Source organism: Leucopleurus acutus (genome assembly GCF_964270905.1).
Source record: "Leucopleurus acutus genome assembly, chromosome: 19".
In the NCBI taxonomy this organism is placed as follows: Eukaryota; Metazoa; Chordata; class Mammalia; order Artiodactyla; family Delphinidae; genus Leucopleurus; species Leucopleurus acutus.
This window is the reverse complement of record NC_139161.1, coordinates 56,951,562-56,978,485: the sequence shown is the minus strand read 5'-3', so window position 1 is coordinate 56,978,485 and position 26,924 is coordinate 56,951,562. Positions and strand designations below refer to the sequence as shown.

The 26,924-nt window shown below is 43.8% G+C and overlaps 1 protein-coding gene across 1 annotated transcript in view; it reads right to left on the bottom strand.

The window, feature by feature from the left end:
- COX10 (cytochrome c oxidase assembly factor heme A:farnesyltransferase COX10) overlaps positions 1-14,027 on the bottom strand; it is a 109,869-nt gene extending 95,842 nt beyond the window's left edge. The window contains exons 1-3 of the mRNA XM_082861472.1: positions 13,922-14,027; positions 8,440-8,573; positions 6,399-6,720 (exon numbers count right to left, since the gene is read on the bottom strand). Coding sequence (XP_082717598.1) covers positions 6,399-6,720; positions 8,440-8,573; positions 13,922-13,964 — 499 coding nt within the window. The 5' untranslated portion in view covers positions 13,965-14,027. The remainder of the gene's footprint in view (positions 1-6,398; positions 6,721-8,439; positions 8,574-13,921) is intronic.
- Between the last annotated feature and the right edge of the window lie 12,897 nt (positions 14,028-26,924).

Genomic DNA, 26,924 nt, shown 5'->3' with positions numbered 1-26,924 from the left:
AAATGCAACAAAGAAAGGAAAGAGGAAATTCCATGGGACCACCTGGCTCGTTCCCTTGTTTAGCTCAAGTTTCACTGTCAACCTAAAACCTACACTTGTCAAGGTAGTCTTGGGCTGGGTGGCCTTCCTCACTGTACAGTCCAGGGTTGACAACTCCCCAGCACAAACTAGGAGTCTCAAGTGTGTATCTGATTATCAAGATGACAGGGAAAGACTGCCGACAGATGGCTACACGTCCACAACCACCACTGGGAAAGTGCATGTTGAGGTGGCAAAGCAGTCTTCATTTAAACACGTTACATGTGAAGTGCACGTGTGGTGTAGTCCCAGAGCAGACCTAGGGGTGCTGTTCTATTTTCTTTGGAAAACTGGGGGTGAAGAGGTGGGCAGCCCTGCATCCTCTTCCTGGGAGGGGATACACTGCATAATGCCGGGGGGTGCTGTGAGAATACAGAGAAGCTGGATACCGACAGAGTTGACTAGGCTGGACTTCAGATGCTTTGGCTTTTTAAATGATAGAGGTAAGAATTTTTTACAACCTCCCTTTTAGCTGTAAAGCCATGCTGTACAGTCCTGGCCAATGAGATATAAGGAGACATTCCTATCAAAAGCTTCCCTTCCCAAGTAAAAAGGCAGCACGGCTTGAGGGCTCTTAGTTCCCTAACCAGGAATCGAACCCACATCCTCGGCAGTGAAAGTGTAGGATCCTAACCACTGGACCACCAGGGAAATCCCTAAAAAGGCCAAGTCTCATAAGAAGGCTTCTGCTTTTCTACACCATCCCCCTTCTTCATTCTTTCTGCCTGGAACATAACATGATGATGGGGTAGTGGCAGCTATCTTGTGGTCTTGAGGACAGAAGCCACAAGCTAATGACAACAGAGCAAAAAACAGCAGCCAGCTATGTAGACAACATCCTTGAGCACTAGCTCTGGGCTCCTAATTTCAGACTCAAGAGAGTAATAAACCTCTCTTGAGGTTTATTACAAAAGAGTAATAAACCCTTTATTTGCTTAAGTCACTGTTCTTCAAGTTTTCAGTTACGTGGGGCTGAGCCCATTCTCAACTCATAGCTTTTTCTCCTCTTCTTTAAAGTCGTCAATGTTTTTTTGAGAATGATTATCATCCACGTGAAATTTATCTCTACATTCTTCGAGCATCTACCACACCTCTTACACTTACAATCAATCCAAATAACATCAAACTGAATTTAAAACAAATATATCAATAGAAAACAGAATAGCCGAGATAAATGCATTTTTCATCTAACTTAGAACACTGGCTGAGGCATCTATGTGGCCCACTCCTACCAGAAACCAAATGAAATGATGGAATAAAAATGAAAATTGGAGAAAAACCTACATCAGCAATAAATTAAGTAAAGAGAGGATACTAAAACCCTCAAGAAATGTTTGTTAAATACAGTGCAGATGAGTTGAAATTGAAGACAGGTGCTGAGAGCTGACTTATTACTTTCACTATTTGAATAGTAGAAAATTAGACTACCTTAATACCAAGTGGGAAGAAAATGAATAAATATGGGAAATAAAGGCTATCTGACGGGACCCTGTCTTCCTGGCTGGTGTGGAGGGTGAGGGGCCAGAAGCAGAGGCCAGGGTGGACCACGGCGACATGGACCCACTTCATGCAACAGCAGGACTGTCTGGAGGCAGCTGCATCACAGCTGGAGGGAGAGAAGAGCAGTCACACCAGAGAGAAAGCAGGGCCTGGCCCAGACGTACTTCTCACAGAGCCGAGGCAGAGATGAATCTGAGGACCTTAACCCAAAGAGCAAGCCCCACACCAACACTGCTCCTGCACAGCGGGTATGCCCAGCAGGCAGGGGCACTGGGGCAAAAGCTGGGCACAGACACACTGTGTGCTGAGCATGGAAGTGGATGGCACGAGAAACCAGACTTGGGAAAAAGTAGGATGCTGGCTCTGTGGTTTCAAAAACACGTTGGAAAAACCTTTTCAGAGAAAAAGTTCCCTTGCTGGTTGCCTCTGTGTCTCCTTTGGGCCACAGGAATGTTTTACCAGTAATGGAAACTGAGAGCCTCTATCCTCAAGCTTAAAATGCAAGAGAAGTCCAACAACACCACGTCAAACTGGGTGGTAGGTTATCATGTGCTTTTGTGTCTTCAGACAACGCTACTTATTAAAAGAGAAGGTCATCAAAAACAGGGTGAGCACAGGGACACAAAAAGATATGCACAGAATCAGAATTTTTTTTTTTTTTTTTTTTGCAGTAAGCGGGCCTCTCACTGTTGTGGCCTTTCCCGTTGCGGAGCTCAGGCTCAGCAGCCATGGCTCATGGGTCCAGCCGCTCCGCAGCATGTGGGATCTTCCCGGACCGGGGCACGAACCCGTGTCCCCTGCATTGGCAGGCGGACTCTCAACCACTGCGCCACCAGGGAAGCCCAGAATCAGAATTTTTAAAAAAGTACAGAAAGCATTTACATTATAATCTTACTTTTGTTTAAAAAGCAAAAATATCTGAATGGCATGTATAGAAAAACATTCTAGAATACACCAAAATCATCAAAATGGTTATTATTTTGAGAGGGTAGACTTATAAGGAGATTCCATTCGTCTTACTTTTGCTTATCTATTTGTTCTAAAAGTAAACACTTACTAATAAAAATACTGCTTTAACATTTAACAAGTATATAAATATTAAGGTATTTATTTCAAAATATATATTAAAATTTTAAAAATTAAAATTCTACTCAACTAATATTTTTATGAAAATGAGAAAAATCCTTTATGCAGTATCTGAGAGCTGATTACAGTACGTTGACTTTTAAAAACTACAAGCAATCTAAAATAAAATTGTATCCTCTATTCTTGTTTTTTTTTTTTTTCCTTTTAATAAAAAGCAGCATTTTAGGTTCTAGGGGAAAAAAAATCTATACACTGACAGACTGTAGTTTATATCAGTTCCATGGACAGCCTAATCTATTGGTTCCAATAAACAATCTATTTTAGTATTCTGGTCTCAGAAAATGTGTTGTAGCTTTTCAGCACAGACATTATTCAGGAAAAAAATTCTGCTTTTTATTGACACATATTAAGTATAAACTCAGCTGAGTCACCAAAGCTTCTTAGGATCCTAATCCAAATAAAATTTCTTCACCCCAGTGTGGTCCTTGCAACAAACTCCAAAAACATATTGTAAATAGCTCAGCTGGCAAGAGAAACTCAAGGGAGACATATTATTACTTCTTTATAAACTCAGTCTTACTTCCTTTCACAGAAAAAAAATCTCTTTAAATGGCATTATCTCCTGCAAACTTTGGCCCAGATCCTGGCATAAATGCCAAAGCATCATCCCACTGCCACCCTCTTATCCTACAAAGGAAATGCAAAGATGTCACTGTGTGGCTCTTCACTTAAGTCTACAGTTAGTTATCCTCGGCGTATTTCAGCTATAAACAGAAGGAGGCAAAGAAAGGAAGACTAGTTCTCTAAAAGTGATCACTGACTCCCAGGTATTTCTGTCTCAGCTACCATTAGCCATAAACGAATTGCCCAAGATATTAAGAGTCCAAAAGAAATCAATTTATAGATACCAGGGATTTTCTTTAAAAAAAAAAAATCCTGCTGACTCCAAGACATGTGTGAATTCAAGTAATAAAATAAACAGGGAGGTAAGAGGTCAAATAAGAGGGTCGGGGTCACCCAAAGGGTGCTGCCTCTTTAAATGGAATAAGCAGAAGGAAATGACTTTAATTCAATTAGCTTGTCCAAAAGCCTGGGGCATGGAATATATAAAATGCTCCAAGGAGAAATTTACTGCCCAGGGCTTTTCCATCTGTGGCTGCAGGGGAGGCTGCTGCTCTCTGCCCCCTCCGAGATGTGTACCTCGCCTGTGCACATCTCTCCTGTGTGGTCCAGAGCCCCCAGCTGGCTGCTCCCGTGCCAGTGGTGGCAAGGGCTGCTCTGGCTCACGGGAAGTAAGGGGCGAGCTCTCCCACATCCTCCAGGCCACTGGGGCTGGGCCTGGCCCTCTGCCTGTGCAACCCTTCCTTCACTTTCTCGAAGGGTGGTCCAGGACCACCAGCATCACATCATCTGCATGCGTGCCAAAATGCAGAGCTTTGGGTCCGGTCCCAGGCCTCTGGGAGTTGATCTCAGGGGACAGCAGAAGCCCCGTTTGAACACACGTGCCACGTATGCTCCTTAGCAAACTGACACCTAGGGACTGGTAAGTCGACAAGCAACATAAATAGAGCACAACATGTACCATTAAAGAAGGGATTTAGTCATTGCTTTAGATTTCAGACACCATGTTTTAAATATCAAACCCTGCATCTGGAATGCCTATTCAGATATACAGCACTATAAGGTACAGAAAAGGAAAACCAATACAACATCTGGGGGAAAATGTGCCCCCAGCCCACCCCAAATGATCCTAAACCAGTTATCATCCTTTCCTATCTGTCCCTAAAGAAATAAGCATTATGAAACAAACTTGAAGACGTTATTTTAAATTAATAATATAAAGTACCTCGTTTGAGACTCTAACAAGAAACATTGAAAATTAGTTCCTGACTTTGCAGGCTGTCATCGCTGACTTCCTAACTGCCAAATAAAATAACTTCATAGCCAGGCATCTTAGGAGACCTCTACCATTTAAGTGTTGATCACTTCCTTTATGGACTAGCTTTCTTTTGGCTTCCGTGACAAAGCCACTTCCTCTTTCCCTTCCTCTGACCATTTATTTCCTTGCAGACTCCATTATACACTCTGCGCAATCCTTAAAAGGGGACATGCCCCAAAGTCCTGTCCTTGGCCTTCTGCTCTGGTCACTCTACACTTGACCCCTGGCAACCCTGCTCACCACCATGGCTTCACAGTCAACCCTACACTGAAGACCGCTTGCTCTTCTGGCCCAGTGGTCTAGCTGAGCTCCTGTCCTTCACAGCCAGTGCCCACTGGACCTCTCCACCTGGATATGCCAGCAGCAACTCGAATTCTGTGTGTCCAAAACTGTTCTCCCCCCAAACCTGGTTCTCCCTTCACTGTTCACATTCTTAAGTCTCAACACAACCATTCATCCAGTCTTCCACAGCAGAAGGCCCCAGGTTGTCCTAGAGCAGGGGCAGCAAACTCAAGTGCCTGCAGGGGCACCCAGGTGACGAAGTTATTTTATTTATTTAAGAAACAAGTGTATAGGTCTTAACGTGGTCTCTTCTACACAATTTGCAGATGTCACCCCATTTAAAACTCAGTATTGACCTAGGAAGTAGGTATCATTATTATCCCTACTTTACAGATGGGTAAACTGAGGCACAGAGATGTATGGAACTTGCTCAAGGTCACTCAACCAGTGAGAGAGAGGATTTGAGGGCAGGGACTCCAGCCCAGAGGTCACTACTCTACGTTCTCTCTCAGAACTGGGCCGCGTGGAGGATAGCAAGGAGCACAGTGCCCAGGACCGGGGAAGGCTTGCTTCCCCTCACAGCAGTTAAGACTCCTTGCAAGTCTGTGTCCTAAACCTTCTATCTTATGGCCCCCAGCACTCCACCACGTCTACCTGAGGTTCTGTTCATTCCACTTCCTTAATATTTCTCTCTCTCTCTCTCCCCTTTTCTCCTTAACTCAGCCCCAAGTCATTTCTCAGTTGACCACCACTGATTTGTTTCCCATCATCCTTGCCTCTCACTAGTCCATGCTCTATAGCTGGGGTCAGCAAACTTTTTCTCTAAAGGGCCAGACAGGAAATAGTCCAGGCTTTCCAGGACATAAGTTTTCTGTGGCAATGACTCAATTCTGCTGAGGTAGCATGACACCAGCACAGAACCAACGGCTATGGCTGTGTTCCAATAAAACTTTATTTACAAAATCAGACAAGCTTTGCTCAACAGTGTAGTCACCAGCTTTCTTCGCAGAGAAACAATCTACATTCCCACACATGTGGGACAATCCCAGAGGCCCTACAAGAAGCAAAGCACAACAGTGAGCTGGGAGTCCCAGGGCCCATGTGTTCACTGCCCATCAAGCCCAGCAGTGCAGTCCTTCTTGTTTCCAGAACTGAAACGGAACACATTATCTTACTGCATCGTCACAGGGTAGTAGGTGTGAACACACAAAAGACAAGGAAATAAGCAGGATAAATATTGTGTTAACTGCAAATAAAAGAGAGACCATTTTTAGTACAATATGTTTAGGGTAATACTATTTACTATTCTGCGTAAACAGAATTCCAAAAATTTGATTTCAAATCCCAATTAAGTTGAAGAGAGGAAAAATACTAAGAGGGGACACGTAGTTTCAAAATCATTCCTTTTGGGGCAATAACAAAATTAGCATTTTGTTTAACCAAAAAACAAACAAACAAAAAAAACCAAACCACTCTCAAGTAAGAATCTGACGAGACTGGAAAAACAAAGTACCTGTGAGTTTGATTTTGGACAGCCGAGCCAAAATTCCTGGCAAATCATCCACACGCAGCTTCATCTCTTTCCACTGCTTTTCTTCTTTTGTCTCTGTTCCCACAGCTATAGAGCCTTCAATTACTGGGGTGGGTTCGAGTTCTATTGATTCTTTTTCATTTGGCTTTCTGGACAGAGACAGGCTTGGGGGTGAAAGAGGTCTCATCTCGTATATTTCGGCTTTGGCCTCATCCAAAGATGCTTTTTCAAGGAAAGGAGATGCCACTGGTTCCGGCTTTGGTTTCATTTGCTGGTTGAAGCTTCTGTTCAGTTGTGTGACATACTGAATAAAAAAGGTACACGTTACTAGGAAACCAAGGCCCAAAATGCTCTTAAATGTTTATTCAGTAGCACCTTCCATCAGTCCAACTTGTAAAATACCTAAAAGATTTTCCTATACCTTTAAAAATACTCACTGAAGTAACTTGTGTTAGAGTGTTACATGGGAATCACTCTACAAAGAAATATGGAGAATACAGTTAACTGGTTTTGCAAATTCTACGGCTTAGAAAATCCTAGGAATTTAAGTTCCTTGAAAGAAAGATAAATTTATTTCATATTCATCTCCCCCAGAATTTCCCTCCATGTAGTACCAGAAACTGGAGGTTGCATATTCCAAATACAATGAAAAAGTTTTCTATAATCAAGAGCCAAGGCAACCTGTTGACTTTCCATGTTCCCAGGTGAACAGTGCATGCAGACGTACTCAGTGGGGGACACAACCCAGGGCTCAGTGACCTTAGGGCAGTGGGTGTGGGGAAAAGAATTGGATTTTAGAGTCAGATAATCTCTATTACTTACTAGCAAAAGGAGTAAGTATGACTAATATCCTTGAGGCACTTTACAGTTTCATATAACATATATCTTTAGAGTTTATTGAATACATATCTCATCCAATGTTCTCAAAAGTTGTTAAAAAAGACGGATCATTATTAGTATCTCTCGCTTTAATTTTCAGATGAGGAAACCAAGGCTCGGAAATAAACTGACAGAGAAAAGAATCAACAACTAGTTACTTATAGATGCTCCTGGGACTTGGAGCAACCTATCCTGATAACTAGCTAAGCAATTTTTCATTACATCACAAAGACTTGAAATTACATATACTCATCTTAGAAAGGAGTTACAAACTCATGAATGAATTCAGAGTTCTGTTTACATAAAAAAGGCATTAAACATATTTGAGTTTCTCTTCTAAACATCCATTATCCTCGATCCCCAACTTTAAAAGTCTGAACATTTCTGGAAATTAAAATCTCTCATCAAAACAATGTGCTTCATTAAGATTTTAAAAGTTAAAGTGGGCATTTTAAGTTAAAAAAAAAAGGTGAGAGAAATGTCAAATAGGACTTCAGAGTATGAATTTGCTATTCTTTCCTGCTTGCACTGAAATCATGAGTTTTTCGCTGTTGTTTCTTCATCCTATGATTCTTTGCCATTTGAGAAAGTGGCAAATGTAAGTTACCACACTGCCGATACCACGAAGTCGACCTGGACAAAAGTCTACTGAGCTATATTATCAACGCCCACTGTAAAATGCCCAGCAAATCACAAACTCAATTTCTTTGAATCTGCTCAGAAGGGCATGTGTTTAAAAGACTTTTGAATACACTGCTGATTAGAAAACAGGAAGGTCACACGGTTAAAGCAATTATTTCTGTATTACTGATGTATTCACAGAACTTTAAAGAATTTAAAAAGTTGCATCATAACAGTTCAGCTTTTCCTAATTGTGGCCTAGTCAAAACATGCCAGCAGTTTTCAATCTTTTCCCAAACTTAATCAATAAGTTCAAGATCATACTTTAAAACTCAGACACCAGAATTATTCTGGTTTCAGTTAAGTATAAACAGAACAAGGGATTAAAGTTGTGGATAAACTTCAGACCACATGAAATAAAAGTCCTTTTCAAAGAGTACTTCTTAAAACTCTTCTTACAGTCCCCTCATACAGGGAAAGTAAAGGCAGGGAGCACAAAGTGAGGATGGTCTTCTCAACGTACCATGTGCCTGAGGAAGTTAAAGTGCTGAAATGTAACCCACTGTTGATTGACGTTCCTGAGAAGATGCAGGAACCTACGAGGTGACTCCTGCAAGGCTCTCCTTTCTAGATACCAGACACATCCTCCTACCCAGCCTGTAATAGAGAGGAAGGGGGAAAAAATGTTAACATCGTTAATACTTCTCACCAAGTGACGACTGGACCTACCCAGAAGCAGAGCCCACACCACGGTAAGCAACACATGAGTGATGGGTCAGAACTTTGAAATGACCTGATCCAGACCTGTGAATGAACGGTATTGATCAGCCCTGCTCACCGTTTAGTGAGTGTAATTCTCCAGCAGGGCTAGGGAACATTTTCATCTCAGGATCATTAGGCTTTTATTATATCAAATGCTGAAATGACCAAACCATAGATCTTTTTAAGAATAAAATATAAGGCTTCCCTGGTGGCGCAGTGGTTACGAATCCGCCTGCCAATGCAGGGGACACGGGTTCGATCCCTGGTTCGGGAAGATCCCACATGCGGCGGAGCAACTAAGCCCATGTGCCACAACTACTGAGCCAGCGCTCCAGGGCCTGAGAGCCACAACTCCTGAGCTCACGAGCCACAACTCCTGAAGCCCAGGCGCCTAGAGCCTGTGCTCTGCAACAAGAGAAGCCACCGCAATGAGAAGCCCGCGCACCGCAACGAAGAGTAGCCCCCACTCGCCACAACTGGAGAAAGCCCGCGCACAGCAACAAAGACCCAATGCAGCCAAAAATAAATAAATTAAATTTTTTTTAATTTTTAAAAAAGAATAAAATATAAAACAATCAGTTCAGTCACTTTTTAAAAAGTATAAAATAAGAAGCAGAATTTTTCTCAATAAATAACAGTAAACTGGAAGATATGTTTCAGATTAATATTTTGGCCATGTCAGGTAAGCCAAGGAAAAGGGAGAGGAAATAGCTCTCAATAAAGTATGAGTCTATGAACCTAGTTAGGAAGAAGCTATTTTTGTTGTATCTGAATTTGGCTTTTAATCATCTCTCTCTAAACCTTCTCTCAAACATCAACAAATCCAATGCTTCCATGTAAGGCCTCATCCTGGGCAAGGCTTCAACAGGACCACAGCACAGACCCCCCCACACACACCTTTCTTTTAAGTCTCTCCTTCCATGGCTTCCATGACCCTAAGGACCCCTGGTTCTCCACCGCCCACAACTTATCAGTTCTCGGGTTCCTGCGGTGGCTCCTCTTGCTGTGTCAGCCACGTGAAGGCAGCTGTGTCGTTGCTGTTCTGAGCACTACATACTGTCTCTGAACAAACGTAATTCCAGGGTAATTTTTCATCTTCAACCCATTTCTAGAGTCACTACGCCTCTTTCCATCTGCTGAGTATCTCCACGTGGATGGGTTCTAGTACTTCTCTGAGAATGTTACTCTCACCCTTATCTTTACTCTGTTCCCTACTGCTGATAGAACCATCGCCTACTGGAGATTCCAGGACCACCTTGAACTCTTCCTTCATCACCTAATAAGCATCAACTCCAGTCAACTCGGAAACACTGGTCAAATCTGTCCACTTCTTTCCCTGCCGCTGAGAGATACAGACCCTTGTCATCCCACACTGGGACTACGGTACAGGCGTGGGATTCAAGCCACTCGCCCTGACTTCAGTTAACTCTCTTTCCTCTCCAACCCAAGTCCCATAGAGCCAACGGTTTTCTTCTGAAGCCCGGAATACACATCACCTGCCCAAACCTGTACCTATGACTCGCTGTCTCGGGCTCTGCACTGCACGCGCCACCACTCCAGCTCGTGCCTCTGCGCTGACGCTGCTTCCTTGCTGGCGCGGTCCTGCCTCCACCCGCTGCCTGTAAACTGTCGAAGTCTCCTTCAGCTGCCCTATCACGTCACACTGTTTCTGTGTGGCACTTCTTTCTTTCTTTCTTTTTAAAGATTTTTTGTGATGTGGACCACTTTTAAAGTCGTTATTGAATTGTTTACAATATTGCCTCGTTTTATGTGTTGGCTCTTCGGCCGAGAGGCATGTGGGATCTTAGCTCCCCGACCACGGCTGGAACCTGCACCCCCTGCATTGGAAGGTGGAGTCCCAACCACTGGACCGCCAGGGAAGTCCCTTGTGGCACTTCTTAATGCAAATATTTCCATTTGTTTCTGCATCATGTTTTTCAGTTCCTCAGGGGTAGGGACTCTCCTTTCCTCACCTCCGTTACAACAGCTAGCAGAGTGCCTTCCATATAAGAATGAGATGATGTCTGATGACTGGGTCACCCACATCGCTCACCTGGACTGTGGGAAGGAGAGCTATCACCACCCCTCAGTAAACATGGCAATTATCTTAGACTGGAGATAAGTCCCTTCTTCACTGGAATCATATTCTCAACCCTCAGGTAAGTATGAAACGCTTATCTTCCACATACATGAGAATATGTGTTGTCTGTATATAGGTACAGGAAGGAACAGTAGTGTTGAAATCAGGCCACTGATTGAAATTTCCTTTGAATTCAGTCCTCTGATAGTAAGGGTCTGTTATCTATTTATTTGATGCTGCGTGTATTTCCTTTTTTGCCTTGACATTGTTCTTTGGGATAATACAATTTTCAGTATTAAAAGATTATGTCGAGAAGACATCAAGTTTTATTGTTCTGGGCCTTAATTTCAAAACGAGTTTTGAGTTCCATTGGTCCAATGAGAAATGCATGTTCCTGTGAGGAAAAGAACCACTTTGGAAAATATCTCTCAAGATTATGTGGGTTAAAACCAAGATTTTACGGGGGGGGAAAAAACAGCTAGGAAAACTGTACTTTTAAATGATGACAAAAACACTTCATTTAGTCAAAACACGTCATATCTCTATGAGTCAGTGCCCAGAAATTTAAAGACATTTTGGTCCCATGTAAACAAATGTAGGTTTGAAGATACACATGGCTTATAATAGATGCATTAAAAATCTGGAAACAGGGCTTCCCTGGTGGCATAGTGGTTGAGAGTCCGCCTGCCGATGCAGGGGACACGGGTTCGTGCCCCGGTCTGGGAGGATCCCACATACCACAGAGCGGCTGGGCCCGTGGGTCATGGCCGTTGAGCCTGCACATCCGGAGCCTGTGCTCCGCAACGGGAGAGGCCACGATAGTGAGAGGCCCGCGTACCGCAAAAAAAAAAAAAAGAACAAAAAAAAACCTGGAAACATATGATCTTATCCACTATTCATCATCAACACTGAGTCATGATCGTAGGGCTTTTAAAATGAAGTACACATGACTTCCCTGGTGGTGCAGTGGCTAAGAATCCACCTGCCAATGCAGGGCACACGGGTTCGAGCCTGGGTCCAGGAAGATCCCACATGCCATGGAGCAACTCTGCCCGTGTGCCACAACTACTGAGCCTGCGCTCTAGAGCCCGCGAGCCACAACTACTGAGCCCGTGTGCCAGAGCTACTGAAGCCCACATGCCTTAGAGCCTGTGCTCCGCAACAAGAGAAGCCACCGCAATGAGAAGCCCGCACACTGCAACGAAGAGTAGCCCCCGCTCACTACAACTAGAGAAAGCCCGCGCGCAGCAACGAAGACCCAATGCAGCCAAAAATAAATTAATTAATTAATTAATTAAGTTTTTTAAAAAAATGAAGTGCACACATAAGAAGCTGAAAGGTCCTGAAAAGTTTTTAATGGCTATAAAATTCTTTGAAGCTTTAGAAGAACAGTCAGGCATGACCCCTAGATACCTGATACAGTCCCTATTCACCCTTCTGCCACCTTCCCCCCATGCTGCTTCCATATCAAGCTCTTCCAGTGGATCTTCCAAGTGGATCATAGCAGGTTGCACAGACCACTTACTAGCAGATCTTTTGGCGATTATGTTCATAGCTTCAGGAAGCTAAGAAGCTGTCTGTTAATTCCCCCCATACCTGCATCAGAAAGATGGGTCCAGCAACAAACCATGTGGACCATATGCAGTCCACTTACTGAACTGGGGAATTCTAAGTAGTCAGGTGGACTTGTCCTATAGGAAGCTGAAAATACAGAACTGAAAGGCAGAAAAGCAGCCACTCTTGAGGAACGCGCACTGGAAAAACCTCCCTACAGAGGTGGTAATTCAAGCACTAAGAAAGGATGAGCTCTCTGAGAATGAGTGTCTAGGGTCAGGATCAAACATGCACAGTCGGGGATGGGAGAAGGCAACAAAGAAGTTCAAAACGAACTACAGACCCTTTAGATAAAATGTATCATTATGGAAAATCCCAGTCATACGCAATAGCAGAACACAATGAGCCCCCATCACTGATCCCCCAGCTTCAACAACTACCAAACCTCTGCCAATCTTGTTTCATCTATACACACTCCCACTTCTCACCCTCCTGCCCTCCTTTTGAACCAGAAGAGACCTTGGAGATCATCTAGTTGAACTGCCTCATTTAATAGGCCCAAAGGGAGTCCATCTCCAACATGGGCCACCAGCAACACATTCGTGACCCATAAGTTATCACCCTAAACTACGTGGGGGAGGGGGGCAAAACAGTTCCCAACCTCCAGTTTAATAACTCCATCAGGAGAAATTTCATTCATTCACATGTAATTATTCAGCACCAACAGTGTACCCCCGGTACTGTGTCGGGCACTGGGGACACAGAGGTAAACCAGAGAGATACCGTCGGGCACTGGGGACACAGAGGTAAACCAGAGAGATACTAATCTTCTAGTTAGGAGAAACACGTAATAAACCAGTTATAAATAAATAACTACAGACTGTGCTAACCATCATGAAAGAAACAGGGTGATGCAAGAACAGAGGGGCGGGGGGCTCTCCTTAGATAGGGTGGTCAGGCCTCTCTGAACAGGTAACATTTGAGCTGAAACCGAGCCAAGGGGCAGGAAAGTGCATCCCACTTTCAACATATAGTTGTGACAGGTCCTTAGCGTGGAGGGATTATATCAGGGACCACGCTAATGGAGAAAGACAAAAGTCTGGGGATCAGGGGGTGGTTGTGGCCCGCTGTCCGTGGTGGTCATCATCTTTATCATCGCCATCATGACGCTTTATCCTGGAACAAGGCTTCCGGGTTGGGGGGTGGGGGAGAAAAGCACTTGCCCGGTCCTTCAAGCGGGACGTACAAGTAACTTACAAATGGCTAGGACCTAAGACTCTAATAAGCCCAGAGGCTCGTGGAGCCCCCAGGTTCTACTCCGCCCTCTCTCCCGCAGCCTCCAGTCTCTGCAAACTGAAAGAAGCACCAGACATCGCGCCCAGGGGGAGAAGGAGATGGAGACCGTGCGGACCACCGGGGCCCCAGTGCAAGACTAGACCCTAGCTCCGTGGCCTCTTCACGTCAGGCTACTCCAAAAGTCACTTCCCGCACTGGTGCCCCGCCGACCTCGCCAAGGGCTCCCAAGGTTGCAGGTAGGCGGTACCACGGCGTCACACGTGGCAAAGAGAAGAAAATTCCCCCAAGGTGGTGCCGAGAACGGGCGCAGTACCTGTCATGACGCGCGAAGAGAGAGTATGCGGGGATGCGGCCATCACGCACGAGTCCGGCGGCCCCCCCGTGGTCCCCGCGTCCTCTCTCCTCACCGGCTGCTGGGCGCCGCCATCTTCTTTTCCCCGCCCCCCCGTGAGAGGAGCGGGAGCTTCCTGTTCGTCACTTCCGGCGGGCGGGACGCGGAAGTGGAGGGCTGTGGCCTGAGGGGCGTTGACCGGCCGCCTCGTTAGAGCGCGCTGGGCCTAGGACACGGGACCTGAGGTACCTTCGCGGGGCGCGAGGAGCGCGGGGCGGCGGAGGCTTCCGAGGAAAGGCCGCGCGCGACGGCGGACCTGCGCCTCCCGCCCCGAGGCCGGCATCCCTGGCCGGACCCGAGGGGCCTGGCGCTTGGGCAGGGCCGGCCGCGGGCTGCTTGCGGGCCGCTTGCGGTTACCTCCGGGATACTTTTGGGCCGCCGAGGCACCGGGAGGAAATGGTTCTGGGGACGGTGCCCCCAGCTTCCAGCCCCATCGGTTACAGCTTTACCATATTCGCTGTCAGATGCGGGGAGCGACGCACGCGGGCTCCTGGCCCCTGAGCCACGCCGAGGAGTCGTCAGGAGCATCTCGGGACGAGGAAGGTGCGTGCAGAGTTTAAGGTTCCAGGCTCCGGAGTGACCTCTGTATTCCTGGCTCCACCTTCTGGCCTCCTGACGTGTTGAGCAAATGACCTAAGTCCCCCGAACCTCGGTTATGTCGCTGTGCGGCGGGGATCATAATAGCATATGTCCCGTAAGGTGGTTGAGAGAATTAAATGATGTCTCTGCAGTGGGTACCCAGCCAGACTCCTGTCACGGCCAAGAACTGATAAGTTATCGTTCGTGTCTGATTAGGAGGGCAGGTTTCAGCACTCCTCCTTTCTTCCGGTTTTGGTGTTGGAGTTCCGCAACTAACAGTGCGCTGAAGGAAAAAGATTCGGCATTTGAAAGAGAAGAAATAGGTGACTGGATTCCAGGAGGGTAATTTCTCTGTCTTCAGTGAGAAGGTGATAGGTGGTCATGTGGGTCATCTCGGCTAGCATTGCCGGGCACGGGGGTACCGAGAAGAATGAGACCCCCTGACTGTGTGAGAGCTGACACGGTACCAGTGGGGCGAGAGGGGTTGTCAGTTAGCAAGGTCAGTGTGATGGGGGTGATGTAGAAAGTGCTTCAGAAACCCAGGTGAGGTAGCAGTTCTGTGTGGTTGGTCAGGGAAGGCTTCGGAGATTGAAACTTGGTACTCAGTTGGAGGAACAGTGGATTTTTCCTGCAAACAAGAAAGGGAAAGGATATTCCCTGAAGAGGTAAACAGCATTAAATACTATGTTAAAAGCTTTCAAAACGCCTTGTAATTTTCCATGTGCTTTTTAGAAACGTTTGGTGTTGACATCCACAGGAAAAGGTAACCTCTTTTGAATAACAAGTTAAGGCTCAAAGAGTTTTATTTGCCCAAAGTCACCTAGCTGCTGAGTTCCAGACCAAGACCAGAACCTCTGATACCTGTTACCACGTGATTTCCACCGTGCCTTATGGCCTTATTCACCCAAGCGTCTTGAAGAGTCACAGCCTCTGATTTGTAAAACACAGAAAATTTCAACCTTGGCTGCCTGTCAGCATCACCTGTAGGGCTTTAAAAATTACGGATGCCTGAGCCACCTCCAGACCTATTAAATTAGAAAGGGTGGGGAATGGATGGAAAGGACGTATAATTTTCTTTTTGAAGTATCACAGGTGATTTTGGTACACAGAGCTGAGAATTACTAGATTCCAACTTTTTTTTCTATTTTTGACAACACAGCTATGTCTAAAAGGTTGATTCACATGAGTGTTAATGTTTCACGTACTCCGAAAATATGAATTCCTGAGTTCTCTAGGTTTGTGATAGACAAGAAGTTTAATAGACATGTTCCTCCTTGGCCAACAGATTTTTCTCTTCATTTTCAGTTCTTTCCAAAAATGGGGGCAAGGTCAAGTACATGAATGAATGCATCAGTTTTTATTTATCGAGAGAAACCAGTCAGTGTCATATGGGGAAAAAGGCCTAAATGATGAATACCTTCTGATGAGATTGGTCAGGAAGTGCATTCATTTGTAATTAAGTTAGCCTATGTCAATAATCCCAAAGCATAGTCTCCGGAAAAGTAATCCCTGGAGATACTTCTGGGAGGAAGAGAATTCCACTGCCATGTGCGGTGAATTGGCTGCCTGTAGCTGCAAGGGAGGCTGAGAAAGCAGAGAGCAGGATTGTAGTGATGAGCTTAGGCCAGTCACAATCCATCCCCCAGACATAGTGCTGTCTGGAATCAAACTACAGTGATGTTAAACTAAGAAAAAAGTAGAGAATGGATTTTGGTTAAGCAGCTAAAAGGGTGTGCCACAGTTTTGTTGAACCTGTTGTTTTCCAAACATTTTGCAAACAAACCCTTTTGTGAAATACCCTGAAAACTTGGGAAGTGCCAGCCTCTCTCACACACACACAGCCAAACAAACAAACAGTTTGGGGCTTGGACTATGTTTGTGTTGACAGTTTTCACTTATTCTAAGGTGAATAGACTTCCTGATTTGGAACATCTTACTTCATTCGACTTACTTTTCCTGGACAGGTTTCCTTAGAAAACGCCATATACAAGCTCTGCCCTTCAGTCACTGTAGATTAATAGGACATGTAGAGATGGGCCTCAACAGCCATATAACTGCACCTTTTCATCTTATAGATTTGGAAACTGAGGTCCAGAGAGGTTAAGTAATTTACTCTGAGTGATAGAACTTTGTCTCCAGACACCCAGGCCAGCATTTTTCCATCTCATTTTATTGTCTTTCTTGTCCCTGACTCTACCTGTGGCATCTTCACTAATGAAATTAAGTAGGGCTTCACAATTATATATATTTCTTTGACTTTGGATTTTTAAATTTTTACATTTCAAGTAAAATAAATATGTTTCTTAGATTTTTGTAGAATATGTTTTTAATTACCTGCTTATTTTGTTTAATATTGCTTATGACAAGAGACATAAAGAATTAAAAGCATTATTTTTAGCTAAAAGCATAGTTTTAATTAGCCCACAGTTACTGAAAGTTGAGTTGTATTCAATTTTATGTTAATGTGGTCATTAACCACAGTTATCACTTGCATATGTATTTTTAAACAGTGATTCTGAATAACCAATGTAAAGCTTTGCACTTTGTCTCTTAAAACTAATGTTATCACGATTTACCTAGATAATGGCTTAGCACTCAGTTAAAAACCAAGCTACCCTCAACTCCCACTTTGTCCTGTAGTGGATTTGCTTCAGAATTTGAAAGCAGAATCTCAAAGTTTCTCCTTGCAGAGTCTGTACTGAATCCAATCTGCATTTTATTCCATCTGATGTGACTTCTGAGTGGATGCTAACTCTCTCAAAGCCTTGGTGAATTTACTGCAGTAGATACAGACGTAGCTTCCTCTAGGCAAAATCCCAACCTAGTATGCAGGATGTAATCAGTTAGCACAGAATTATCCATCTAAAAGCAAAATAGATTTCAGAGCCCAAGGATAGGCAAAGGATCTGAATCGAGTTTTTCCAAAGAAGATATACAAATGGCCAATAAGTACATGAAAAGGTGGTCAACAGCATTAGCAGTCATAAGACTTAAAATCAAATTGGAAACCTGATGTGCTACTGCTGGGAATGTAAAATGGTGCGGCTGCCTTTGAAAACAGTGCGGCGGTTTTTCAAAAAGTTAAATAAAGGGCTGTCATATGACCCAGCAGTTCCACTCCTAGATGGAGAAATGAAGACATACTTACTCAACAATAGAAAGACAGGGTTCTTCCCCTGGTCCCAAGATGTTGGGGGTAGGTGGTGACAAGACAGGCCTGGTTTGCTTCGTGCTTGAGGGAGGCCTCCCTCCTGCTGTGAAAAGGCCGATGCTCAGGCTCCTTCCAGGGAGCTGGGCTCCCACCAGATGTAGCTCTGCTCACCAGCGTCAGGCTCCCACATAAGTGTGTGTGTCCAGAGCCTCAGTGTGATAATAAACTGGCGTTTACCCACACTTGTCCTCCTCTGGAGGCTTAGCAAAGGTGACCACTGCTACAGTAGGCAACTCAGGTGTGGGAAGCGTGGAGTATTTCAGGACCCTGCCTTTGGCCATGGCTTCATGGTGGTGATGCTGGGTCAAGTCAGGTCAGGAGACTGGTGTTAATTAGGCAATCGAAAGGGTTAAAAAGAACTCTAAGTGTCACAGAGGTAGCAGCTTCAGAAAGCAGCTACCACCTCTGTAACTGGATGATGGGGAATGAGGTCAGGATTATTACAGTGTGGAAACTGAGAGGAGCAGGCACTGCTCTACTGATGCTGTGATCTCTGCGGGGAACTGACCGAGCTGGATCTAAAGGTGTTAGGAAAGCTGTACGTGGCCTCAGCCGCTGCTGCTGGGGTGAAGGAGCACTGGAGTGAGGTGCCCAGGGGCGCAGGCAGACGGGAAGCAGGTGGCAGGAGGGACCCCTGCCCTCTCCATCCTGCAGCATCACTGTCCCATCTTGGCAGAGCCGAGCAGTGAGAGAGCCTGCAGGAGTGTGGTTTGCAGACTCCCAGCTCCAGCACCACCAGGCACCGGATACAGGGTAAGTTTGGAGCCAGGACAGATAACTGCTGTGAGTTCTTAGGTGAACAGACGTTCCACTGTAAGTGTACAGATTAGGGTTTACAAATCAGCCTCCTATGAGCTTGAATAACCTAAATCAGTTCCTCAGATCTCTTAATAGTTCCTCCAAGGTGACCAGTAAGGATCCTGGTCCAAGGTCACTCCAGTCAGACATTACCCCTCAGCTGTAACCTTTTCCAGCTCTACACCCCAGGGCTGATTCCATCCAGGAGCTTGGTGACATCGTAAGTGGAAAGCGAAGTTCAGGAATGCAGGAAAATGAAACAGCCGCAGGGAAATGCACTCGAGCAAATTCTGTTCACTGCCGCGGCCTTCCACCTTCATTAATCAACAGGCCACGATTTTAAGGGAAGCAGTACCTTCAGCCCAGGAGGTGAGTTATGATGGCCTCCAGCCAAACAGAGGAATCTCAGCCACACTTGCCCAGAGTTCCTGACAGCTGGAGAGGCCATGTGACCCAGTTCTGACTAGAGAGAGAGAAGGAGAAACCTGCAGACAAGTTTTCTGGGAAAAACCTCATTCACTACTGAAGGTGTGCAAAGGGCGGTGCTCTGGGCCTTTCCCTTCCTTTCATTCTCAGGAAGCAGGGCTGAAAGTGGAATTTCTGGCACTGAGGCAGCCGTCTCGCAATTGTGAAGTGATGAAGAAACATGCCAGGGAAGGCGGAGTAGGAAAAAGAGAGCCCAGATTCTAGATGAACTCGTTGGGCCCCTGCTCCAAGCCTGGAACATCTGTCTGCAGACTTACTGCTATAAGCATACTGTTCTGCTTAAGCTACTTTCCGGGTTTCCGGTTCGTCACGTCCCTGATGGGACATTGAAGGGTAGGGCTGGGGATCCGAGTGACCTGCACCGGAGCTTGCTGAGGAAGACGGCATGGAGAAGCAACCCAGATCACGCCAGACCGCTGAAACGCAGGCCGTGTCTAACAAGAATAACACAAACTCGACATGGTAGCTGTTTCCAATAGGATATAAACCTACAACGGTTTAAATAAAACAAATACAAGATGCAGTTTTGTGCAGACTAGCTTCTTATCTTGTTGCTTGGCTGTTTACTGTGCACCCAGTTCCTTTGCTGATGTCAAAATGTCCTGCTTCCCCACATCAGGAAAGTATCCCTTTTCTCGTTTCCTCCTCCTTGGAATCTTGAAGCCTCGTGAAGAATATGGTGGAATGCTCCAAGTGTAGCAGGAAACAAATCCTGTTGGCCGCTACTGGTTGAGAAAATCATAACCCATAAAGAGCATCCCTAAACACCTAAACACACATTTTTTTAATAGCTACCAGGAACTCTTAAAAATGGTTCTTATATATTCTGGTAAATGACCTGTCAGTGTTATAAAACTGACATTTTATATGAGATGAGAGAATTCCAAGGTACAAGGAAATTTGCTAACTGCAAATTAATAAGAAGAATCCCAGCAAGGTTATTCTCAGAACAAAAATAATTAGCAAGCTACTAAGAAAGCATAAACATCAGATCTTTTCTAAAATTAGTTATTGGTTCCCATCTATGGATCTTCTTTCTCCCTGCATTTGTACCTTTAAGACAATTGATAACAGGAAATGAAGATGTTGATTTCTTTTTTGAAATAAGTATCAATGCATATTTGCAAAAATATGCCATTTCTTTAGCATTTACGGTGCATTAAGTGCTTTGTCATGACATCATTTACTTTTCTCCAGCACCAAGATGTGTGTCATTCCCATTTCCAGATGAAGAGCTTGAGACCTTAAAAGATTTTAAAAGATTAAATAATTTTTCCAAGTTCACATAGCTAGGAAGTAAGTACCACAACTAGAATTTAAACCTGCCTGATTTACAAATAATGTGTTCTTAATACTGGGCTGTCTCCCATATTTTATGTATTATAGAGTCCTCATTATCTGGCATTTTTTCATACTAGAATAGAGTTTCACATTTCATCAAACAAGTGAAGTTATTGTAGTCCGGCCTCAAAAAATTACTTGATTTTGCGTTTTCTGACTTGCGTTCAATTTCCTTTGACCTCAGTTTCTGGGTATATAGAACAGGAATACTAATACCAGGTCCACCACTTCAATTACATTGCACTTTCAATACTTAATGAGAGTTCATGTCTGGACACCTTCAAATAATTCTCATTCCGGAGACCTACCGAATCAAAAATCTTTGGGGGTGGGCCTGGGAATCCAGAGTTAAGCAAAATGACTTTATTATTTTTTAAAAATCACATAAGCTTTGTGTAAAATGTCAAGAGTACAGAAAAAGAAAGAAAGCATTCCCAAGAGAAAGGGTCCCCAAGGAAGATGGTGATGGTGGTGATGGTGGCCATGATGATGATAACAGCACAGACACCCCCTCTATTTCTTAGATTCTTCCTGTGTCCCAGAATTTACGTACCTTGTCTCATCTAATCACATTTCACCTTCGCAACAACCTTACAGCTAACAGACGATTATCCACATTTATAAAGTAATCGAAGCTCATAGTCTGAGAAATCTGTATTAGGTTCCTAGGACTGCAATAACAAAGTACCACAAACTGGGTGGCTTAAGACAACAGTTGTGTAGCGTCCCCCAGTTATGGAGCCTGAAGTCTGAAATCAAGGTATCAGCAGCGCCATGGTCCCTCGGAAGCCTCTATGGAGCATCCTTCCTGCCTTTTCCAGCTTCTGAGAGACCCAGGCATTCAGTTCCCAGGCTGTGTCAGCCAAACTCCCATCTCTGCCTCAGCCTTCACATGGCAGTCTTCCTTCTGTGTCTGTCTTCACAAGCCATTCTATGCTCTGTGTGTGTCTCTGTCCAAATTTCTCTCTTTTAAGGACATGAGTCTAATTGGATGAGTGCCCACCCTAAGGACTTCATCTTAATTTGATTACATCTGCAGAGATCCTATTTCCAAAGAAGCTGACATTCCCAGATCCTGGGGTACTTCAACATGTCTTTCTAGGGGACACAATTCAACCCATACCACTATCCAAGGATACAATGGCTAGTAAACTGCAGGACTGGATTTGAACCTGGGTGATGCTAGAATCTGGCCCCGTGGCCATCAGCCACCACATATCCTGTCTCGGGAAGACACTCGGGGACGTTGTGCCGCAGTGCCTCGAGCAGGGGGAGGTGTAGAAAGTGGGGAGAAAAATCTTGCAACTGTTCAGGAATAATTTATTTACAAGAGAACAAAACTCGGTGAGTCTCCGACATTTCCTCTGCAACAGTTAGATGCCAAGTGACTCCACACAGTGTTCTGAGGGGGGAAAAGTTATGAGCTAAGAACCTTATACCCAGCAATTTCTCTTTCAGTGGGACAGGCGGGCGTTCTCAGAAATGCAAGGGCTCAGAAAATATTCCACGTGTTGAAAAACTATTTGAAGATACATTCCAGTGGTTCAGAGGGTTTGAGATTATAGAGACCAGAAAAAAATCTCAAAATTAATTTAGAAACCAACATAGGGATTGCCAGCTTTTAACTGTGTAAAGGCATTTATAACAAATCAAACTACCATCTAGTGTTCATATAATGGCTTCATAAAAGATTGATCATTTTAATGCCAAAAATATTAAAAGAATATAATCTGATAGTTACTTAAATGGAATAGTTTAGCTTTATGGAAAAAATATTTGTATTTAATATATTTTACCCCAGAGGAGCGAAGAACTTTTTCTGTAGATAAGATCTCACCCATGAATGGGTGTTTGAGAATCAGGAGCTCACAGGAACCTAAATAAGGACAAGTGAAAATGTGTTCTGGCTAGCATTCAGGATTTATGCCACTGGGGGGAAAATATGATTTGAAACTGACCATAATCATTTCCATCTTCTCAGGAAAGTTTCAGTGGGAAAATCAGTCTTTGCAGTTGCTACTCCCTTCCACATACAGAGGGTAGAAGGAAGGAGATAACTTATTCCCTCAGCTGACATCTGGGTTTCCACTTAGTCTTTCCAAGTTCTCATGAAAATATCCATGAAAGGACCACTAGTTTATAATAATGGTTTGCATTCGCACATTTAATTACTTCTCCCTCCCCGATTCTCTATAAAAAGAACATGTCTCCATTTCAAACTGAGGGTTTGCCCATTTGGCTATAATTTCTGAGAATTTCTGCAAATTAGAGTACAGGTGAGGCCAGAGTGAGAGAAGAACCCATCAGTCTATGATTCATGACATATAAAGGGTGAGACTCATGTATGGAGAAAGAGGAGTGGCCACCTAGCAAAATTCAACCAGAACCTCCCTCCCCAAACTCAGAGCCAGAGGGGCTGGGAGCCAGGACAAACAGAATCTGGAAGCCAGTGTATCGGGTAGAGACACAGAGGCTGCTTGAAGCGTTCAATCACACTTATACTTGGAATGAGTTCCGGGACTAAGTAAAGAAGGGCAGCGGTGAAGCTGGCTTAAAACTGAGGAAGTGGGTGTGAGTTGGGAAATGCTGCCCTGGAGCCTTTGCCCTAGAGCACTAGCTAAGGGTAAGCTAGAATGACAATCAGGAACAGAGACTTTGAGGCACCATGGTGAAGTTCTTCCCCCATATCTGTTCCCTTCCTCACCTGCTAGGCACACGGACCTTCTATATGGTATGAAGTAATACTATGGTAAATCAAATCACAATTTCCCTATCACAGTAACTACAGAGATACAATCCGAAGACACACTGAGTAAGAAATTTGCAACCTTTCCTAAGGGACTATACAGTGATAACAAGTCCTCAAATCTAAATGACTTGACACCAACAAAAGGGTTTACTTACTCACTTAAAGCTTGATGCAAGCTGGGTGACTCGTCAAGGCTGCCATCCTCCAAGCAGTAACACAAAGATCCAGGCTGCTTCTGTGTTGTGGCTCCACCATTCTCAATATGTCCTGTATGGTCACCACCTTATCAAAGAAAGAGACTCGCGCGTACGCATCAGAAATGGCAAATGTCTTTTATACTCCCAATCCATTGCTCAGGACTAATCAAATGTCCCCAACATAACTGCAGTGCAAGGGCGTCTGAGAAATGTAGGTAAGCAATGAAACATAAGGGTATTACTCTGCCACAGGGACATAAAAGAAGACTTGGATAAAATGAAAGGCATACCATGCTTCTGTATCAGGAGAGGTAATATTGTAATGATGTTAATTCTCTCCAGTATAATATAGGGCTGTAACATAATCCTGACACAGCACTTAATAAAATAACCCCCGAGTTCTTCAGGAAGAATAAATGACCAAGAATAGCCAAGAAAAGTTAGAAAGTAAAGTGAATAAGGCAGGGCTGTCCACCAAGGTGTTAAATGTATTGTGAAGCTCCAGTTGTTCAAATAATTTGGTGGTGCTTGCCCAAGAATAGATACCAAGATCATTGGAACAAAATGACAAGTCTAAGAACAGACCAAAGGGTATATACACATTTAGCATGTTTAGATAAGAGCAGCATGCTAAATAAGTTTGGAAAAGAATATTTAGCTGAAGCATTTAGCATAGGGGCCACCGAATCAACACTTGGGAGGAATGTTAAGTCTGTACCTCACACTGAACTCCAAAATCTATTTCAGACGGACTGAAAAGTTTAAATGACTTAATAGCGGGAAATAAAGGCTTGGGAAGGACCGTCTCAGCATGACTTAGGTCAAAGGATCCATAAAGATGCATGCATTTTTCTTTTAACCTAAAAGTTTTAAACTTCTCTGTCCCAAACGACAGATCAAGCTAAAAGGCAATCAAAAATGAGGAAATCAACTGCATCATATATGACAGACAAGGGAGTACCACTATTAACCTGTGAACAGCTCTAGAGATAAATGATAAATGCACAAAATTATATGAATGAAAAGACATGGGGTTTTTTTTGATAAACATAAAAATTTCAATATCATTAGGGTCAAAGTACAAATTCACAAAAACTGGTATAGTCTTCTACCTACTGAATTGGCAAAGATTAAAAAAAATGATAATTGGTGCTGTTAGGGTGCAGGGTGACAAGGAGTATACATTTGTATCCAGTTGGCCCTCCATATCCACGGGTTCCACATCCGTGGATCCAATCAACTTCAAATCAAAAATATATTTGTTTAAATTCCAGAAAGTTCCTAAAAGCAAAACTTGAATTTGCTACACACCAGCACCTATTTACATAGCATGTACCTTGTATTAGAAGTAATCTAGAGATTATTTAAAGTATATGGTAAGATGTGCATAGATCATATGCAAATACTACACCATTTTATATAAGGGACTTGAGCATCCATGGGTTTTGGAAGCTGTGGAGGTTCTGGAATCAGGCCGCAGTGGATACTGACAACTGCACTCTCTCTGGAGGGCAGTTTGTTAAAAGTCTCCAAAAGTTTCTACCTGGGCATTCTACTTCTAGGAATTTATTCTAAGGAAATAATAATACATTTGTAGAAATAATTATTTATTAAAATCATCATCCAATCTCAGTTTTAGGAGCAAAAGTTTGAAAACAACCTAAATGTTCAGTAATAATTCTCGGTAAATATCCAGTATGTCTTGACTGAATAAATTGTTTTATGTCCATATGCACAGACATTGTAAATATTGTTGTAAAGTTTGTTTATAGGCATTAAGATGTTCATAGGCTATATTTGAATGAACAAAGCAAACTACCTACAGTATGTTCCTATTTTAATTTTTCAGAGTTTATATATGCCGTAAAAAATTCTAGAAACATACGTTCAAAATTAACAGCAGTCACCTCTGGTTGATAGAATTAAGGCAATTTAAAATATTTTTTTTCATTCTCTGTATTTAAAAATATATGTATTCTACAATAAGTGTGTCTCACTAAATTAAAAAATGGAGAAGGTGGAGGGAAAAAAAAAACTGTGAGACTCCCAGAGTGGCCACTGCCAGGGTCTGACGTGTGGATCAAAAAAAGAGAATGACTGTTGTGCTGTCATGGCTGCCTGAAAACACGTATTTCAGAGTTGGCTGCATGCTTTCTGGTAGCTTTGTATTCCAAGGGCTGAGGTTTGCAAACAAGCTAAGCCAAGTACAGCGTGTGCCCTATCAGGTGGTTTTGGGAGCTCACCAGGGATGAGTAACGCTCGCTCATTTACCTTTGGAGGAGTCCGTGCGGTGCGCCGAGGTGTTGACGGAACCTGCGCTGAGAGCAATGTTTATTTATATCTCCTCAACATCATTCACGGCTAAATCGGGGGCTTTCTCCGAATTTGCTCACAGTTTGCATTTGCAGTTCTCTCCACTGGTGATCCCTGGTTGGGTTTGGCTGGGCTTGAGCAAATGAAGAGGAACTGAGACGGTGAATGGGGCTGAGCGCTGTGATTCACGCGTGCTAGAGGCTCGGTTGCTTACACCATAAGTGTTGGAGATGCTAAGGTCTCCAGACTTCTGCTTTGCACCTTGAGGACTAATTCACATCTGCACTGCTCATGCTAGAAGATGTTTTAAACTGTGTGACTCTCTGTGTGTGTGTAGCCAGTTGGGGTGGGGGGAGCCCTCATAATGTCCCAGTTAGGGGTGAGCCGTTTGTATCCATTGAATGTCTCTATGGAACGTGAACACTCATATAAGCCTCTGTTTATTATGGAAAATCTCAAATATATAAAAAGCAGAGAGTTGACCCTCCCCAAATAGGGGTACATATAATTGCATTAGCAATCATCAACGCATGGCCAATCTTATTTTCTTTATAATCCCACCACTGTCCTACCCCAACTATTAGACACTGCAAATGCCAGCAGCTATGGAGTTCAATTTGGAAGTCTTAGAAACTCTTCTATGTAATTTGTGAATTGTGGGGTGAGAGAGAATAGAGCAAAAGATTAGGGAGCCAGATAGACCTGACCTGAAGCAGGCTTGACCATTACAATTTGCTGCTTGGTTGATCTTAGACCACTTAAACTTTCTGATCCTCATCTGTGAAATGGGAACATAGTACATAGCTTGTAGGACAACTGCATTAAACCCATGGCGCAGTTAAAGTACCAAGCACCATTCTCTGTATCTAGCAGGTCCGTAATTGTTATTTTATTACTATTTCTACTCCTCTATCTAGAGTAGAAAACCTAAAGTATAGAAAGAGAAAGTCCTTCACACTATCAAAATTTCCAAACAGGCTGATAAATAACCGTTGTCCACTTGCTGAGGTCACTACTTAGTAATGAGTACCTTTTGAGAGTAAAATCTGTAACTGGCCATTGTCATTAGTGTGAACTGCTGCCTTCTCACTGTAAAGGATAAATACGTACCAATTTTGTCCAAAATTTCACCAACATGGGCATGAACAAATGTTTTTAAATTCACCCATTAGCTGACCCCTTGTTTGGGTTCAATGCTAGAGATGCAAACAAGGTGATCGGTGTGCTTTCATGAGTCGGTGTCGATTAGCT